This window comes from Panicum virgatum, chromosome 5N, assembly GCF_016808335.1.
Source record: "Panicum virgatum strain AP13 chromosome 5N, P.virgatum_v5, whole genome shotgun sequence".
NCBI classification, from domain to species: domain Eukaryota; kingdom Viridiplantae; phylum Streptophyta; class Magnoliopsida; order Poales; family Poaceae; genus Panicum; species Panicum virgatum.
The window spans coordinates 65502264-65521530 of record NC_053149.1 but is presented as its reverse complement, the minus strand read 5'-3'; the positions used below and the strand labels follow the sequence as shown (position 1 = coordinate 65521530).

Sequence of the window (19267 nt, the reverse complement as noted above, 5' to 3'; positions counted from 1 at the left end):
CAGCAGGAAACCTCCAAGGGCCCCACTTGGCTGACAGGGATCCACTCATCCACACCGCCCTTCCTTCCCGGTGGTAATGGTAAACAGCTGCGGCGCGGTCAAACCGATGACCGCGGTTAACGCTAACTCTCCTTCCCTGATTGGCTGAAAACCAGAGCAAAGCCGAACCCCGGCACGTTAAAAGTTTGGTAGGCACGCCCGCCCGCCCACCCGTACACGCCGCGACCTGCCCGCTGCCGCACGGACACAGCACAAAGGCCGCGCGCCCGAGCAGGGCGACCCGGGAACGCAAGAGCGGCCGGCGACCATGGCTACTCGGCCGCTGCCTCTCGCCATCATCACCCTTCCCCCTCCTGTCTAGACACGCATCATTGCGCTCCTCCGCGCGGCACTCCTCCCCTCCCGTGTCTGTCGCCTGCCCGTCTCTCCCAGTGACCCAGTCCCGTGCTCTCCTGCTCCTCTGCCCCGCTGCTCCTTCTCTTCTTCGATCGCTCCCCCTTGCTTGCCCGTGCCGGTGCACCGCGCGGTGGCTAGCTATATATAGCCAGCCGAGCCGGCGTCCCTTTCCCGATTCCAACAGTGCGGCGGCGGCGGCGGCTGAAGAGGCAGCGGAGGACGCCATGAACGCCTTCTTCACGTCCCTGGCGCGCGGGCTGGACGACCTGGGCCGCGCCGGCGGGCTGTCGTCGCTGCCGGCTCTGCTCCGGGCCGCCGCGCTGCTCAGGGGGCTGCACTCGCAGCTCACGCTCATGGTGGGCCAGCTCCACCTGCCGCCGGGCGGGCGCTGGCTCGACGAGTACATGGACGAGACGGCGCGCCTCTGGGACGCCTGCCTCGCCGTCAAGCTCGGCCTCGCCTCCGTCGAGCGGTACTGCGCGGCGGCGTCCTGCGCCGCCGCGGCGCTGGAGGACTGGCTCCAGGACCCCTCCCCTCTCGCCACTCGCCAGGTTAGTAGCTGGTGTTCGGATGCTCCCCGTTGAATGGAACACCCTGCGATCGATCGAGAGTGTAATCATGATCGGGTGAAGCTTTTGGTGCTATGTTTTTCTTCCTCTGATGTCTGATGATTTCTTGGCTCCGGTTGCTGATCGGTGCGCGCAGGTGATGAGGGCGATCTCCGCGTCGAGGAGGGAGGCCATGGCCGCGGAGGAGGAGAACCGCGCGCTCGCGGACGCCAGGATCGCGCCGCTCTCGCTGCAGCTGGACGGGCGGCTGCTGCTGCGCGCCACGGACGCCAGGCTCACCGGCTTCAACGGCTTCCGGGGGCTCCTCTACGCGCTGCACCACGCGAGCTCGCTCCTCCTACTCATCCTCGCCAGCGGCGCCGTCTCCCGCGCCGCCGCGGCCGGGGGACCGTGCGCCGCGGAGGACGGCGCGGGCGGCGGCGGCGGCGGCTTCGCGGCGTCCATCGCAATGCTGCAGCAGAGGATGGCGGAGGAGGCCGAGTCCGACGGCCCCGGCGCGCCGCGGATCAGGATGTGCGAGTTCCGGTGCGCGCGCGCCGCCGTGGAGGCCGCGCGGGAGGAGGTGGAGCGCGCCGCCGCGGCGGGCCGCAAGTGCGAGGGCGGCGCCGTCAAGGACAAGGTGGAGGAGCTCAAGGCGTGGCTGGACGTGCTCCGCACCGGCACGGACAGCCTGGTGTGCCAGCTCGACGACTTCCTGGACGACATTGTCGAGGGCAGGAAGGAACTCTCCGACCTGTGCAGCCACTGATCTCCATCGATCGGCCACACACCTCCGATCGAGGCTCACTGCCCCGGACGACCCAGCATAAAGATCATCATCACGAATTCACATGAATGAATGCATGATGCTTGTTGCTTGCTTGCATGGTGGTACAAGCAAAGTTAATACGCACTCGTACTCGTACTAGCAGTCTCCCTAGCTATAGCAATGTTACTAGCATGCTGTCCCCACTCCCCATCTTCTTTCTTGTGTTGCAGCATTTTGGTTGGCCATGACCATGATGCTGTTCCTTTCTCGTTGTTGCGTCTGCGTCTCTGCCATGAAAGGAGAGACATGATGGGGATGAAAGAGAGGGAGGGGAGATGCAACTGATCGATCACAGGAAGAGATCCCGGTTCAGGAATCGGCGGCACACTCGCAGCTGCGCATCGAAAGGTTGCTTTTTGTTTGTTCGCCTGGGGGGTGTGGCGTAGGCTGGACCCTTGCTATCGCCGCTGGAAAAAGAACAGAACAGGCCAGCCCAGCTCTGGTGCGTGCTTTGCTTCCGCAGTTCCGCCCCCTTTGCGCTCCTCCCCGATTTCACTCAAGTCCGCGGCTTCAACTTCAGGACCCTTTCCTTACGTCAGCTCGCGTCAGGAGGCATCCTCACGAACTAGGCCCAAGCCATCATCAGTAGCACTGGCTAGCAAGTTCATCAGCCTAGCAAATCAGTAGCATCTCTCGTGTCCACACGGCAACTGCGTGCCATGCCTTTGGCGGAGCCGGAGGCCGGAGCCTAACGACCGCGCCGGCGACGGCGACGCGGATCACATCGCCGGCAAAAAGGGGAGCCATGATAGCCCCCTTTCTCCACGGCCAGGTGCCCGTTCAATCAGACGAGAGGCCTGTAGGAGGAAACAAAAGCCGCGCGGCGTGTGCATGATTACTTGGCGCCCATTTCGTATCCACCGGGTGCCACTTCGGGCCAGGCACTGTTTCTTCCTCCATTAGGAAAAGGAAAACGAAACCCTGAAAGCAATGTGTGAAACGCCGAGGATCTCGCCAGTTCTTTACTCGTAGTGGCGGTCTCACCTCCGTCCCCGCCCATCATTACGGCCTCCACCAACGAAAGAATAGCGGGGCCGGGCTCCGGCTCCGGCAGATTCCCTGTACCCCTCGCGCCCCCCATCCCTCGCCGACGCGGGCTGGCCGGTCCCGAGGACGAAGGCCGGCGAAGCGTGGCCGACGAGGACTGATAATCAGTCGGGTTGGATCGGATTCGGGTTGAGTCACTACGAGATTCGGGTCAAAAATGTTAGCCCATGGCTGACCCATGACATGGTCGGTTCGGGTTGGGTTGTGTTGGCCCGCAATTTTGTGTGTATTTTCGAGTTTGATTGGATTTTTTTTTGAGTTTTGGATTAAATATTTTGATCCGTACCTAGCCCGTCACATAGTTGGGTCGGGTCGGGTCGGGCTTTTTGGGATGGGTTGGGTCGGATTAATTGGGTCGGGTGGACATGGTCAGGTCTCGACGACGCCGAGGGAGATGGACGACGGTCGGGGCAGCGCTGCGAAGAACACTGTGGCGGCGCCGGCCGCGTCCCCGTCCCGTAGCGCTTGTCGGGATGGGCTGGTGTCCCCGGAAGCTGGCAGCGGGTGGTGGATCGCGCGGTTTTTTTTATTTTTATATTTTTCAATTTTGTTTTTTAAAAAATATAATTTTGTTTTCGCAATTTACAGGAATATATCCTGGCCGTCCCGCTGCCGGGCGGCAGGGGCTTTTCTGCAAAACTTTCATAGAAAATTTACGCTCGGGTCCCTGGAGGACCGGTCGCCCGGCAGCGGGGCGGCCGGCCCCCAGGCCGCCCGGCAGTGGGACGGCGGGTCCTGGCCGCCCGCCAGCAGGGTGATCAGCTCCCTCACCCTTATATAAGGGTTGGCTAGTCCCTCCACACCTTATTTGCATCACTAAAATTCCAGAAACCAAGAAAAGAGAGGGAGAGAAGCGAAGCCCTGCCTGATTTTCGAGCCGGCGACTGCAGGTAACCAAAATTCTTCTACGCTTTACAAATAGATTATGTTGTAATTATTTTTGTTGACACAGTGGATACAACATATTATATTTTTGTCAACAATTTGTGATGCATCCACAAATTGTAATTTTTGCTAATCTACTGTGTCAATAAAAATAATTACAACATAATCTATTTGTAAAGCGTAGAAGAATTTTGGTTACCTGCAGTTGCCGGCTCGAAAATCCGGCAGGGCTTCGCCGCTCTCCCTCTCTTTTCTTGGTTTCTGGAATTTCAGTGATGCAAATGAGGTGTGGGGAGACCAGCCAACCCTTATATAAGGGTGGGGGAGCCGGTCACCCTGCTGGCGGGTGGCCAGGACCCGCCGCCCCACTGCCGGGCGGCTTGGGGGGCCGGCCGCCCCGCTGCCGGGCGACCGGTCCTCCAGGGATCCGGCTGCAAATTTTCTGCGAAAGTTTTTGCAGAAAAGCCCCGGCCGCCCAGCAGCGGGGCTGCCAGGGTATATTTCTGTAAATTTCGAAAACAAAAATATATTTTTGTAAAAAACGAAATTGAAAAATAAAAAAATAAAAAACCGCGGTGGATCGCAATGATTAAAGCGTTTTTTTTTTCTGGAACGGCGGCAGCTGCGACGGGGACTGGGGAGTCGCGCGGCTTTTCTGCTGGGCATTGAAGAAAAGGACCTCGCGACGTCGGGTCGATGGATCGGTGCCGGGCCATCATTTTTCTCGGGCCTGCCGTGGTATATTTCTGTAAATTTCGAAAACAAAAATATATTTTTGTAAAAAACGAAATAAAAAAATAAAAAACCGCGGTGGATCGCCATGATTAAAGCGTTTTTTTTTCTGGAACGGCGGCAGCTGCGACGGGGACTGGGGAGTCGCGCGGCTTTTCTGCTGGGCATTGTAGAAAAGGACCTCGCGACGTCGGGTCGATGGATCGGTGCCGGGCCATCATTTTCCTCGAGGAAAGATCGGGTTGGCACAGATGGGATACGATGCCCAATTGCCCATGGATCGATCGGCGACAGGCAACTGAAGCGGATCATGGCCGGGAAAAAAAAAAGGCGTCGTTTGTTGGTGTCGCGGTCGAGTGACTCCGGGCCTCCGAAAACGAGGGGCGCGAGTCTGGGCTGAAGCCGGATTAGTCTGCAAGCCGGCAATATATGCGAAATTTTCATGATGTTTCTCTCCCTGACAACGAACAAAAGGAGCCTCATCATGTCATTAGCTGAAAATATTGACATCCGTGTCACTGTTGTCGGATTTAGTCTCCACTGCTTTAGATGTACATTCAGGCCGGTCCTGCAAAAGGTAATGCTGACAAAATCAAGATGTTAACATCAACAAAAATCTACCTACAAACTCCCAAAGCATTCAATAAGATCATGAAAGCATGAACAATAAAGCAGCAAAATCTCAACACTCAACTGTAAGGACATAAGCACCTACTGCTCAATGGCTTTGCAAACTTACGAAACAGATTGTAGGCCCCAGTACATTTTACCGCTTCCAATTGTGTAATAATTAACCAAACATTAGATGGTTAAGCTTATTCAGACTGGAAAACCACAGGTTTCAAAAAGCAACACAGGTCCCGTAAGAGAGAAAAAATAAACCTCCTATAGTAAATCATCATACCAAGATCCACTACATACATAATCCGCAACTTGGACAGTGAACTGTACATATAATTGCTTGAATTGAGAGTCAATACCGGTAACTAACAGAAGAAAACAATCTCGGATATTCGTTCTGAAGCTGAGACTGATAGTATGGGTGAGCTTAAGGACGATAATGTAGCTGATGAGCGATGAATCTGGATAATTGCAACTGTGGTATATATGCACATTCATACATCAAAACCTGGCATCGCAAACTGTGATGCAAATGCCTCGACCTGATTACGGAGTTCTACAACATCCTTATTGTTCTGTAGTCCTCGTAGAAACTCCTTTTGTAGTTTCCCATGTTCTTTTAGAACATTGCTAGCAATCTGAGTCGCCCTGATGAGGAACTCAGCAATCAACTCGAAATCATCCTCTAAGCAACCTCTAGTAGTCATTGCAGGAGTTCCTGCAGCAACACAATTGTATCAGTACGACTGACTTTTGTATTTATATTTGGTGGCAGACACAAAAGGCCAAAAACAATGTTTGAGTCCAAACAACTAACCAATTCGAACACCTCCTGGTGATATCGAGCCATTATCCCCGTAAATTGGTGTCTTGTTAATAGATATGTGGCATGCCTCACAGACCTTTTCAAAGATCTTGCCTATCCAAATTTAATGTACAACATCATAAGCATTTATACAAAAAGGAAAAAAGAAGTAAAAACATGAAAGTTTATAAAAAAATTATGAGCATTTAAGTGGGCAGAGTGGCAGACAGTGATTAACGAAAATAGTAGTAAGAACTATACCGGTCAAGCCAAGAGTTCTGAGATCCCATAGCACTAAGTGATTATCTGTGCCCCCAGTAACCAATCTACATTTTCTTCTGAGCAAGGCTGATGCCAAAGCCTGGGCATTTTTCTTGACTTGTTGAATGTATGCTTTATACTCAGGAGTTGCTACCTGCTTCAGGGTTATTGCCAGGGCAGCAATATGATTATTATGGGGCCCTCCTTGCATTGAAGGGAAAACACCAAAATTTATCTTATCCTCGAAGTCGTATTCACCCTCATCCCCTTGAGAAAAAGATCCACCTCGTTTCCTTAATTTTTTCCCTTTCCTGAAGAATATTATACCACCTCTAGGACCCCTAAGGTTCTTATGGGTAGTTGACGTAACAACATCACAGTACTCGAAGGGGCTACGACATTCCTGCAAAGGCAAAATAATCAAGTGTCAGCAAATCACACTCTTTGAGCAGTGCATGTCCATCTCATACTTAAACAGCAAGCAACAAACAACTCATCACATAAGGGCACCCACAGTGTGACGTATCAAATTCAATGCTTCAAAGGTCTTGTCATAAACGATGCTGGATTTTTAGTTTTGCTGCAGTGTACATGCATCGTTGTGGGTCCCATGTGACAGAATAAAATAAAAAAACTTTAACTGGACTTGGGGTGGGAGATGAGAGTTGGGTGCCGCATGGCAGCTCTGCCGGCTTCATTTTTTTAATCGATCAGGATTCAGGCATTGATGACTCTACTGGCGTCGATGCTAGAAAATTTTTATCGAGCATTGCCGGCTGCAGGGGCAAAATCCTTGTCCATCGATGCCCGAAGTAAGAGAGAGAAATCGAGCATCGCTTTTTCACTACATTGTGGCTACTCTAACAACATCAAATAGCATTGAGGTAGCAAAGTGTATATCGCACAAGCAAACATGAACTTACAGAAAACAAATTTAAGATGGTCACATTGAAGATTAAAAATCAGTATCACCTATGATTAAAGTACAATACTATACAAGTTCAATATGAGCGTGATTTCAGCCACCTGAAACAACCGTAAGTACAACAAGCCTTTCAGCAAGGGAGTGCTTTATGCTTACACCCTTTCAGGCAAGGGTTTGTGTTGCGGATGGAGAGCAAAGAGTACTATTAGCTTCATTGATGATGGCTCTTCAACCTAAGTAGATTGTCCTGCTCTGAATGTGCAACTACATATGGTGTTTACAAGTTTCTTTGAAGCTACAATTATAATTTCATAGGCAATAAGGAAAAAAGAAGTTTGCAAGGAAACATCTGATATGCTGAAGCAAAACATGCTCATTTCAGTTGCAATGCATTTAAGTGGTAAAAGGTGCTAATACTGCCTTAGCATTACAATTATAAGGACATTTCCAGCATAGACAAAACCAACAATAAAAATTGAATAGGCCCCACATAAAGCATAATCATCTTTCAGGTGATAGGTGATTGGCCAAACACATAGTATGAATTCACATGTCAACTTATATATCTGGGACCAAGAGCAAACTCAGCACAAAATACAACCAGAATACTACCTTATGCATTTGAACATCATATCATACTACAGTACCGACCTAACTAATAGACCAGACATCAAGATCATGCATTGAATGGTTTAATTATTAGAAAAACTGAGAAAAAAGGTAGCAACAACCATGGCCACAGGTAAAATCAGCAACAAGTTCCATTGTTGCGACTTAGTTTTTTCCACGGTGAAAGACTAAGAGGCTAAAGAAAAAGAACCTTCTGCTCTTCTGCATTATCAATCAGTAAAATAACAGTAGGATTTGCTCGATTTGCATATATATGTTGTTTCTTGGTTCCAAATACACAAGACGTATACGACACTAAGATGTATATCTAGTACAATTGTGTGTGCTGTGAAACAGGATGCAGCCATACTAATTGTGAGATTACAAAATGTTGGCCTAGAAGTTGCTCCTAGCACTATTGTGCACACCATCAAGCAGGATATAATGTAACAAACTGTAAAATATCATAATGCCTCAACAGTAGACATGTACCTTTGCTGCAACAAGACCACTGATATGCGCCATGTCGCACATAAGCACCGCACCGCACTTATCAGCAATCAACCTCATCCGTGCAAAGTCCCACTCTCTGGGGTATGAGCTCCCACCACAGATGAGAATTTTGGGGTGGAAATCCATTGCCCGCTCCTCAACCTTGTCATAATCAATTAACCCAGTCTGTGGGTTCACCTTGTACGACAAACTCTCGAAGAAAATAGAGGCGCCTGACACCTTCTTCCCACCCGGAGTGTAGTAACCATGGCTAACATGGCCGCCTGACGGTGGTTCCAGCCCCATGATGCGATCCTTGGGTTGAAGTAGCCCCGTGTAGACACCCAAATTGGCGGACGTGCACGAGTAAGGCTGGACATTGACGCCCCAGCAGGCGGGGTCGAGTCCGAAGGCAGTGTGGGCGCGCTCGTGGCAGAGCCGCTCGATGGCATCGATGTGCTGGTTCCCACCGTAATAGCGAGCACCCGGGAGCCCCTCGGAGTACTTGTTGGTGAGGTGGCTGCCAAGCGCGTCGAGAACCGCGCGGCAGACGAAGTTCTCCGACGCGATGAGCTCGATGCCCCGCACCTGGCGGTCGAGCTCGAGCTCCATCAACGCATGCACGTCCGGGTCGGCCTCCGCCAGCGACTGGTTGCCCCAGGCGCGGACCGCGGTGCGGCGGGTCTCCAGATCCGGGCGGCAGCCCTCCCCCGTCGCCTGCCGCTTGGCGGGGCGCAACGCCGCGGACGAGGACGAGCAGGAGGAGGTCTCTCCTCCCCCGCCCCCACCGCCGTTGACCGCGCGGCGCGGGCGCTTGACGCAGAGCGAGTGGCGGAGGAGGGAGAAGTGCTGGTCTCCCCCGTCGTCGTCGTCCTCCCTCTCCCCGCCTGCTTCCCCGCCCTCGAGACGCTCCGGCTTGGCGTCCTCCGTGTCGTCGAACAGCCGCAGCGGCGCGGCGACCGCGTGCACGCGGGCGTGGGCGTGGGAGGGGCCGTGAGAATGGAGCCCGAGCGAGAGGTCCGACGATGCGGGCCGCGAGAGATCCATACCTTACCGATTCCCCAACCGATCCGCGCGAAATCACAAACCCTAACTAGCTAATTCGTCAACAACAACAACAACCAACGCGACAGCAGCAGCGCAGGCGGGCGGCGCAGGAGGAAGAGGCGGCGGTGGCTGCGAGAGGCGACGCAGCGGCGGAGAACACCATGAGCCTTTGGGGATCAATCGAGGCTTACGGAATTGGGGAGTACGAGACGACGCGTTGGAATCGGGGAGGCGGAGGGTAGCAGCTGAGGGAGGAGGTGGCGGAGGGGAATGAATGGGCGCCGTGCTCCAATTGACGAAGGGCAAGAGTTGTGGGTTGGTGGTGGTGTGATGTGGTCGCGTCGCGTGAGTTGTGGAGGTGGGATGGGGAGGGATGGACGAATGGGAGGAAGAACCTGGACGGGGAACCGGCCGGAGACGGTCGATGCCGTTGCCATCGGGCCGGGAGGACGGGCACGTGCCCGACGAGGGCTGGCTGCCTGGGCCGGTGGGTGCCTGCTCTTGGGCCCTGGACTCGGGCCGTCGTGGTCGTTGGTGACTGCAAATGGGTCCAACCGGTCATTCACCATGAATATTTTTTTGTGCTGCAGACTCTGAAGTACAGTAGATGTAAATCGTAAAAAAGACACATTTTTTAATAATGTTTGAAGCGAGTGGCGACGTGTGTGCTTACGTTTGACGCATTTTGCTTACGTTTGGCCCACAATATCAATCTAAAAATGTGCTTTACAGTATCACGGTTGGCCCTCGACATCTCTGCCACGCTGAGCGCTTTCCAGTTATGAATTGAACGGATAATCTGAAAGGAAAGCTTTGAGTTCGAAGGCTTGACAGTGGATCTGGACTGCGGTGCGTAGCAAGGTTCAGAGCGTACTAACAATCACATCGTGTCCACTTTCATGCTGACAAATTAAACAAATTGAAACCTAGTACATGCGTGCCTTAAACTAATCCACCTGTTTCGTTGCTGATTCCTCATGCTCAGCTCAAAGTTGCGTAGCGTGCGAATTCCGACATCGATGGAGAATATCACAAGGCAGCAGTACGCACACGGCCTTCGATTCCAGCACAGCGTGTACCAATATTCAATGCGCTCCTTGGTCCCTGCCTGACTGCCTCCTTGGCCAAGAAGCAGGGAAAGAGACTTAGGCCCTGTTTAGTTCTCACCCTGTAAACGCAAAAACACAAAAAAGTAAAATTTTGCGAATGAATTTTGTTAATTTGAAGTATTAAATAAAGTCTATTTATAAAATTTTTTGCATGGTTGGGCTGTAAATCACGAGACGAATCTAATGAGTCTACTTAATCCATGATTTGCAACAGTGATGCTACAATAATCATTCGCTCATTATTGCTTAATCATGGATTAATTAGCATCATTAGATTCGTCTCGCGATTTACAACCCATCTGTGCAAAAAAATTTATAAATAGACTTCATTTAGTACTTCAAATTGGAAAGATTCCTTCGCAAAAAAAATTTGCGTTTACATATAAAGGGAACTAAACAGGGCCTTAAGAAAAGGGCAATGAACTCGAGTCTGGCTTCACCGCAGACGTCATAGCGATACGGAACATTCCCGTCCTAACGGCCACACGATCTTGGGCAGGTTCAATGAACCTACACGCCAGGGGAAAGGTGAGAAGACCCAAAGTTCAGATATTTATGATAATTTTTAAAATTGAAATCATATTAGAAAAACTAGTACAAAATTTTGAGTAAAAAAAATAAATACATCTAAGAGTCACCAATTTACACTCTAGTGACACGTGTGTTCCTGCTATTCATGCCAGCAGAGCAAATACCCTTGCTTAAGAACCATGGTTTAATTTTTTATTGTTCCTGAACTGAACTTGGTGCTTCCTTCTTAAATGCATCAGCAGCGCTCCTGCCAAATTTTCAAAAAAAAAAACCATGGCTCTGTTCAGCGCGTGAAGCAATATTAAGATTTCCGACTTCTGAGCAGTAGATTGCAAAACAGCCGCAAAGCACAAAACATTACTCCCTCATCCTAAATTATTAGTCATTTTAGCTTTTTAAATTTATAAATTTTATTATGTATATAGATATAATAACATGTAGATGGGTAATAAAGTTTATGAATTGAGAAAAAATAAAATAATTAATAATTTGAAACAGAGGAAGTAACACACAACATAGCTCAATAATTTGGAACGGAAGGTGTAGCGCACATCACAGCCCATGAATCCGATCGTCTTCAGATCGAACTGGTAAGTTGTGGGCATGATGCTCTTCTATTCCTTTTACAAATGTTTCGTAGCACATGTTGCCTCTGCGCACTATGAAATGCGGTGATGAGTTGTTGTGGTGTTTTTTTTTTCTTTTGGAGATCCTTGTAGTGATGAGAATATGAGATAGGAGCTCGATATTCTCTAAACACCGATGGTTTTTTTTATGGGCCTTTCATACTTACAAAAAGGAATATAGCCCACACAAACGGTACGAGCTTTTGACCCAAAAGCGATGTCTGGGCTTGTCCAGCAGCCCATAAAAATTCTCTCACTATTTGTTTCGGCCCTTTTATCCACAACTTCCCCACCACCGCTGCTGCCAGCTGCTACCAAACCGAGCGCAATGCCCACGTCGCTGACATTGCCGCTGCCCGCCGTGGGGGCGGTCGCAGCGTCGCCGGTCACCGCCGCAGGGGTAGCGACGCCCCACAGATCTCGTGCACTCCGCTTCGTCGCGACTCCAGCCGCCACCGCCTCTTCTTCGCCCTCTACTTCCACCTCTGCCGTCTCCAGCGCGCCGCCGTCGGCGAGGCATTCCCGCAAGGACCTGGCGGGCAGGGACGGCGCCCTGTCGGAGCGCACCAAGCCCCGCGTGTTCTTCCTCGACGTCAACCCGCTCTGCTTCCGCGGATCCCAGCGCAGCCTCAGCGCCTTCGCGCGCTGGCTCGCGCTCTTCTTCGCGCACGTCAGCCTCCGCGACCCCGTCGTCGCTGTGAGTACGCATACCGGCATACGGCATACCCTCCCGGACTCTAGAAAAGAGGAGCCATCGTTAGTTGACTTCTGAAAGTTTTTTTGGCCTTAGGTTTTAGACGGGGAAGGGGGGAACGAGTACCGGAGGCGGCTGCTGCCGTCGTACAAGGCTCATAGAGCTCGCGGCGTCGGCACCGGCGCTGACTCGCGCGTCGTCGATGTTCTCCGCGAATGCAATGTCCCGGTGGGTGAACCAGCACATGCTTAAACTAATGCACTCCCTGAATGTTTCTCAGGTCGAATTCTTGAATCTGACAATTTGGAAACGGCACATTCAGGTTGTAAGAGTACACGGATACGAGGCAGATGATGTGGTGGCTACCTTGACAGAACAGGTTTTACGGAAAGGTTATAGAGTTGTCATAGCATCACCGGATAAAGACTTCAAGCAGCTGATATCTGAAGATGTTCAGTTAGTTATACCCATTCCTGAGATTGGGCGATGGTCTTTCTATACATTAAGGCATTATGTCGCTCAATACAAATGTGATCCAACTGCAGATTTAAGCCTTCGTGAGTATATTTCTTTGGTATCGATCCATGATTTTTTTTGTAAGCGCTGGGAGTCTCTTATATTTGAGCAACTAATGAATTGGAAGTTATGCTGCACAGGGTGCTTCATGGGTGATGAAGCCGATGGTGTTCCAGGAATCCAGCACTTGGTTCCGGGATTTGGTAGAAAGACTGCAGTGAAACTACTGCAGAAACATGGTTCATTAGAAAACTTGCTAAACACAGCTGCAATTAGAACTGTTGGCAAGGATTATGCTCAGGATGCCCTTACTAAGCATGCTGATTACTTGAGGAAAAATTATGAAATACTTAGCCTAAAAAGGTATGAAATTTCCATTATGCATTATGCAAAAAGTGAAGTGCTTCATGTTTTATACTCATGCCTTGTTTTCTGTGATAAATTTTTATTAACGGTTACGCTCTTGCCTTGCATGATGAAATTTCCATTATGCAAAAAATAGGATGCTGGGAGTGTGGATAAATTTTTATTTTGCAATGATGCTGCATGAAACCTGAACAGCTCAACTTACTCCTTTCCTGCCCCAGGGATGTAAATGTTCAGCTTGATGACAGTTGGTTATCCACGAGGAACACATGCAATGACACCAGTGTTCTATCTGACTTCATCCATAAATTCAACATCGAAGGCAGAAGCTAAGGTCTTTCGAAAAAAAGGCAGAAGCTAAATAGCCAATATAATCGAATATCTGGACCAGCTGGATTCCTCCCTCACAAACCACATGGTTTAACAAGGAAAGAGGGATGTGTAAACGTTGAAGGGGGCAGTTCCTGAAAAATTTGTGTATACTATATCCTTGCTCCAAAGTAGTAGTCATCACACATTCTTGCCTCTAATATGTGAATGTGGTAGTCCACCCAGGTTGAAGCCGTGTGCCACAAAGAGGTTTGTAACGACTGTCTTTGTGGTACATGTTGTCCGGGACAAGCTTGAAGGTAGATGGATCTCCTAGAACAAGCTGTAATGGTGGTACTACTGTGCTCTGAGATAAGTCAGTACCTTGCCAGAAGATTCGATATTTAGTGTACTTTATTCTTGGTAGCTGTTCTTTGATATATGGGAACAAATCTAGTGTAAACCACAACTTCGTGAAAACCTATGCAAACCACGGCAAAAAAGTCGTCTAAATTCACACAAAAAAATCACACATCTAGATGATATGATGATACACAATTTTGTAAAATATCTTGTCCAAACTCGACTTCATCTGTGAGATATAAAAAGAACAAATTTCAAGACAGGAAGTTGTCCAGATGATTTGTTAGAAATTTGTTATTTTTATATCTCACAAACGAAGTCGAGTTTGGACAAGATATTTATAAGGTTGTGTATCATCATATTATCTACATGTGTGATTTTTTTGTTGAATTTAGACGACTTTTTTGCCGTGGTTTGCACGGGTTTTCACAAAATTGTGGTTTACACTAGATATGTTCCCTTGATGTATATTACTAAATACGATTATAAAACCACTTTGCTGTAAGTTTGTACTAACTGCCACTTGTCATCTTCGGCATCCCATACGAAGTTAGCACCGTTAAATTGTCAGTCAGGTCGATTTATTTGTTCTCCTTCCACTTTAGCCGAATTTCCTTAGCAGCGGCGATCATCAGGTGCCACTAATAAGGGCAGCATCCTGTTCCAGCATCAGTTAATGCCTTAAGCCAATTTGGCTCTGAAGTTTGGGCTTGAGCACCCGAGGATGCAAAATATAAGGAAAGGAGCAAAAGGTGTCTCGCTGCCATGTCATCCATCAGTACAAGGAAAGACACATGGGCTGTGTTTAGTTCCAAAATTTCTATCTCCAAACTTCACTATTCACCTATCACATCAAATCTTTTGTCTCATACATAAAGTATTAAATGTAGATAAATAAAAAAACTAATTACATAGTTTTGATGTACACGACGAGACGAATTTTTTAAGTCTAGTTAGGTTATAGTAGGACAACAATTACCACAAATAAACAAAAAATGCTACAGTGTGATACAGTATCCGATGTAATTTTTTTTCCACCATTTTACGGATCTAAACACAGAATGTTGGAACTTTGGTCCAGCCTACTCATGCGAGGCTCCAAAAAGCAGTGCTGCGCTGCAAACAGCGCACATCGGTTTTGCGACCGTTGCCATGGGAATGGAATCCAAGGTCCGACCTTGTGGCACGGAACTGCTTAGAGCAGGCTAGTTCATGTTTCTTTGGACGGTCAACAATCCAGTGACCAACCATTTTCAGGCCGGAGACGGACTAGTTCAGAAGTTCTGAACTTGCTCTGATTGTCTCACCCACCCAAGCTCATTAATCATCATAGTCCAGCTGAAAACGGTGTAAGCAGGCAGCAGTGCTTTTACAGGCCATGTAATTGTAAGCTGTGATTTGCAAAAGCAGAGCTTTTCATGTTCTCAACCCAAACCCCGGAGTCTCCCTTTCATTTTTGGTTCCCGCCTTTTCCTCATTTCTTTCCTCGCCCACTGGCCACTTGAGCCTTTTCCTTTGGCTATCCTTTTTCTGACGATGGTCTGTACCCAGGTGTGACCTTTGATACATGGGAGGTGAAAACATTAGTCATCTTTCATTCTCTGAGGCAGTAGTACTCGGTTTGCACATATGGAGGTAGAGAGCTAATGAAGAGCACACTTGAATGCTTCATGCAAGCTAACAACAACTCAGCAGCCCTCTCTTCATTCCCTCCATTAGTCCATTACCCTCTGTCTGTTGCTATCTGGTTCGTCTTTTCCCTAATCGACAGTACGGTTTCTGGTGCGAAGTACCCACACGTCATGGTCTAGGTACACCCAACTCAAGATCAGAGCCGTCCTCTGAATTCCAACGGCAAGAAACAGTGGCGCCGACCCGGGGCAGCGACGAGACTACGGTTTCTGCTGGTTCTTGAAGGAAATCGAATGGAGGCCATGCTAGGATTTGGCGCGCGCGTGTGTGCGTAAAACTCATGGACATGGGCACGCACTGTTCGCTCACTGTCGCTGCTACGCCGCGCGTGCCGCCGGCGCTGACGCCGGGATTGTGATCGTAAGCTATGGCTGGACCAGGGACCGGGAAGGATGACACCGATCCTGTGAGCAGGGCAGGGTTTACTTCAGGAAAAGAACGTGGATTTGGTGCCTTTGTAGCTGCCAGCACGAACACAAGCAAGCTTGAAGCTAACACACCATATACCAGATTAAACTGAGGATAAAAAAATATAATGAACTTTATTAATTGTAATAACAATGTTGGTACTACTTCTTAGTCACGCGACCATACTCCCTATATATATCTATAATAACTATATTACTAGCTATATATATCTTTCCTAACACAATCTCTAATGACACTACCAACGATACTGTGCGGGCAGCTCAAGCAACCAGGCCGACATACTCGAGCTCCACGGACCCTAACCACAGCTGCCCTTTCCTCTCCGCCACGTCACTCAACGTGACGCCCTTGGCAGCCGTTAGCTCCTCGGTTTGCACCCCGTCAGCGTCCAAGCGGACACCCACCAAGTGCTTCACGGGGGCCGTCGCCGGTGTCGCGTCCAGGCGCTGCTTCTCCTGGTTCAGGGCCACCCAGTAACCGCCCTTGCCGTCGCGCCTCACATTGTCGGGGTAGCCCGGCAGGTCTGCCAGTAGCTCGTACCGGCCGGCCCCGGCGCCACGGATGGTGTACCGGAACACCTGGGACGGCACGGTGTGCGCTACCACGACGTGCGCGCCGTCGGGGCTGACCGCCACGCCGTTTGGATACGGCAGGCCGGACTTAAGCACGGCGACGCGGCCGGACTGCGCGTCGTACTTGAGCAGCCGCCCAGTCGCATCCGCGTTCATCATGATCTCGGTGTTGAAGCGCCTTGGGTACGTCGCGCTCGAGTCAGTGAAATAAACATCGCCGGTGGCCTGATCGATGTCGAGCCCGTTGACGAAGTTGAACGGGACGCCGTCGGCGCCGGAGGCCAGCACCTCGGCCTCGCCACCGCTCGGGCCGACCCTCATGAGCCCCAGGTAGGCGTCGGCGATGTAGAGGTCGCCGGTCCCGACGTGGAACTGCAGGCCCAGCGGGCGGCCGCACATGCTCTCGGTCTCCTCCGACGGCACCACGCCCGCCGTGCACAGCGGGATCTTCCGGTAGCTGGCGCTGTGCGCGAACGTGGTCCAGCCGGCGGCGCTGCCGCCCCACCGGAGGACGCGCCCGTCCGACACGCCGGCGTAGGGCCCCCCGCCCCGGGCGTCGAACGCGAGGCTCTCGGCGCCGGTCACGCCGCTGGGCAGCGGGAGGTGGAAGCTCCAGCGCGTGTCGGTGGTCTTGATCTGCGCAGCGGCGCTCGGCGCGACGAAGAGGGCCAGGACGGCGAGGAGGAGCCACGCCGCCAGGGTTTTGGGCCGCCCCATGCCGCGCGCCGGTCGCCGAACTAGCTCCCTCGCGATGGTTTTCGATGCGTACGCTATTGCTCCGTCAATCTCGTGCAGAGGATGATCTCTCGTGTTGCTCCTGGGACGCCCCGGCGGGCCTGAGTTTTATGGCGCCAAGCAAGGCGTTGTGGCTCCGAGTCGGACGCTGTTGGTTGTGGGGATTTCGTTAGGAGCTGCAGGCCGAACGCGAAACGAACCCGGACCCGTGTCGGACACTTCGGGCCGCGGACGAGTTCGACGAGCCCGGACTCCGCCGTCGTGGTCCATCCTATCGTGGAGTCGGACCCAAACACGCCGCCCAGCTCGCGTTCCGAATCTGGGGATGCGTGACTGACAGGGGCGATAGCCTCGCCGCGCGCCGCCCAAGCGGACGGAAGGGGCGAGCAGACGGCAGAACCACACGACGCCATTGGATTCCATCTTGGAGGACAAAAAGCAGGGATGGGTCGCGCGAGCGGGAGCAACAAGCGGGCGACGCCATCGGAAGGGGAGCCAGATTCAGTAGGAACGTCGTGGAGCCGTGGAGGTCAGGTAGGCAAGAGGTGCGGGGGAGGAGGGCCATCGCCGTCGCTGCAGGGTCTGCCACCGCTAAGCTCGGACATGTACACCAGCGAGTGTCGCTACATCCAGACCGCTGCAACAGGCTAACAGCTACAAGTTTCCATCGTGAGGAACCCGTACAGAAAGCACGCCATAAGTATAGTCCTCCGACAGGGGGCCAGCTCCCTTGTCCGGCTTCCCGCGCTCCTACCGGCAACGGAGATGAGCTTCGAGAATGAGAAGCTATCGAGGCAAATGACATCCACCATTTCGTCAGTACGGGAAGTGGAGTGTGGTGGGCGGTGTTGTTAGCAATAATCTTGACGGTGTGCGTGAGTTGAGTTAGTTGTTGCATGCATGTGTGTGTCACGTGCAGGTATAGGGAGATCGTGTGTGTGCAGGGAGCTGTAGAACGCACGGTCTTGGTTAGTTAGAGGAGTTGTGTGCGTGGCGTGATTCTGGGAGGAGTCCGTGTCATCCGGACGAGCGAGCGGCTCATGGCGAGCACGTCCTACGGATCACGCGCGAAGGGCCGGTTCCGTTTTGAATAGATGTAGGCCAAGATACAGGAGCAGTGGCTCCGCGGCGTTCATCGCCGGAAATTCCTGTGTGCTCCGGCTACTGTTCTTCTTCTACCTCGCGTTTGTGTCATGAGCAAGAGAGATAGGCAGCTGTGAGGGTCCTGGATTCCAACAATTGGTATCAAAGCTCGGTTGAGGAGAGGCGCGGCGGCCGGCGGTGCGGTGGCCGGCGTGGCCGCGGATGGCAGCGCGCCGCAGGGCGCAAACGTGACGTTCTGCGGGGTCGCCGGTGGCGGCGTGCGAGGCGGCTGACAGGGCTGTGGCATGGGCCGCGCGTGATGCTCGGCGCGTGTGCGGCGTGCGCGGCGGCCAGCGTCGTGCGCGGCCGGCGAGGCAGCAGTGGCTCGGCACGGCGGGGATGCGAGGCCCGGAGGAGATGGGAGGTGAAGGACTCGTTCCCCTTGCCGGAGGCCTGCTAGTGGTGGCCGGCACCTAGCGGCGTTGAAGCCCCATCGCGTGAGTCTCCAGGCTGATCGCGTTCGTGCGTGGTCGCGCTGCAAGCGTTGCGGGTGTGTGCGTCGTGTTCTAGTCGTGTGGCCATCAAAGAGTCGTGCGTCAAGCTCAACGGGTGTGTCCATAGCTTGCATGTGGAGGCGTGGGTGTGTGCCTGCGTCGAGTTGATGTTGTCAGTAGCTTAGCGTGTGTGTTGCACGTCGAAGCCACTTGCAGGGCGGTGATCCTATCGGCGATATGTCTGAGGCTGTCCGGATCAAGCACGTAGGAGCGTGTCATGGCCATGCAGTGCCGATTGCAATGGAGAACAACAGCGTTTGTGCGCCGCGGGCGTGTGGCGCCCAGAGAAGTGGCGTATGTGCGCCGAGGGCGTGTGTCGCCAAGAGGAGAAGGCGTTTGTGCGCCTGGGGACGTGTGTCATCCGGAGGATGAAGCTGCGTCCGGTGCGCGGCGAGATGGTGTCGTTCATCGCCAACGGGGGAGCGCTGTGCGGCGCGGCGGCAGCAGCGCCGGCGTCCCAGCATCGGGGCGCGCGCAGCTCGGCAGAGCGG

General features: G+C 52.0%; 4 protein-coding genes across 6 annotated transcripts; 2 read left to right on the top strand and 2 right to left on the bottom strand.

Moving 5' to 3' along the window:
* The first annotated feature begins 202 nt into the window (after positions 1 to 202).
* On the top strand, positions 203 to 2054 carry LOC120676952. Its single transcript, XM_039958300.1, has 2 exons — positions 203 to 947; positions 1102 to 2054. Exons 1-2 carry the CDS (start codon positions 621 to 623, stop codon positions 1711 to 1713), a joined length of 939 nt encoding a protein of 312 aa, XP_039814234.1. The 5' UTR covers positions 203 to 620; the 3' UTR covers positions 1714 to 2054.
* A 3162-nt stretch (positions 2055 to 5216) lies between these two features.
* On the bottom strand, positions 5217 to 9557 carry LOC120672564 (serine hydroxymethyltransferase 7-like). The gene is made up of 4 exons (XM_039953049.1): positions 8151 to 9557; positions 6125 to 6527; positions 5876 to 5977; positions 5217 to 5776 (listed from the first exon to the last, which is right to left on the bottom strand). The coding sequence occupies exons 1-4, from the start codon at positions 9195 to 9197 to the stop codon at positions 5553 to 5555; spliced, it is 1776 nt and encodes a 591-aa protein (XP_039808983.1). The 5' UTR covers positions 9198 to 9557; the 3' UTR covers positions 5217 to 5552.
* A 2121-nt stretch (positions 9558 to 11678) lies between these two features.
* LOC120675819 (5'-3' exonuclease-like) lies at positions 11679 to 13774 on the top strand. 3 transcript variants are annotated; one of them, XM_039957029.1, is made up of 6 exons: positions 11763 to 12087; positions 12136 to 12160; positions 12254 to 12385; positions 12480 to 12714; positions 12814 to 13036; positions 13261 to 13774. In XM_039957029.1, exons 1-6 carry the CDS (start codon positions 11792 to 11794, stop codon positions 13370 to 13372), a joined length of 1023 nt encoding a protein of 340 aa, XP_039812963.1. In that variant the 5' UTR covers positions 11763 to 11791; the 3' UTR covers positions 13373 to 13774. The 3 variants fall into 3 exon arrangements, with proteins under 3 accessions (XP_039812962.1, XP_039812963.1, XP_039812964.1); XM_039957028.1 differs by having other exon boundaries at positions 11679 to 12160; XM_039957030.1 differs by lacking the exon at positions 12254 to 12385 and having other exon boundaries at positions 11763 to 12160; positions 12438 to 12714.
* Positions 13775 to 16002: 2228 nt separating this feature from the next.
* On the bottom strand, positions 16003 to 17197 carry LOC120676751 (protein STRICTOSIDINE SYNTHASE-LIKE 10-like). Its single transcript, XM_039958077.1, has one exon. The coding sequence runs from the start codon at positions 17119 to 17121 to the stop codon at positions 16093 to 16095; it is 1029 nt and encodes a 342-aa protein (XP_039814011.1). The 5' UTR covers positions 17122 to 17197; the 3' UTR covers positions 16003 to 16092.
* Positions 17198 to 19267: the final 2070 nt, after the last annotated feature.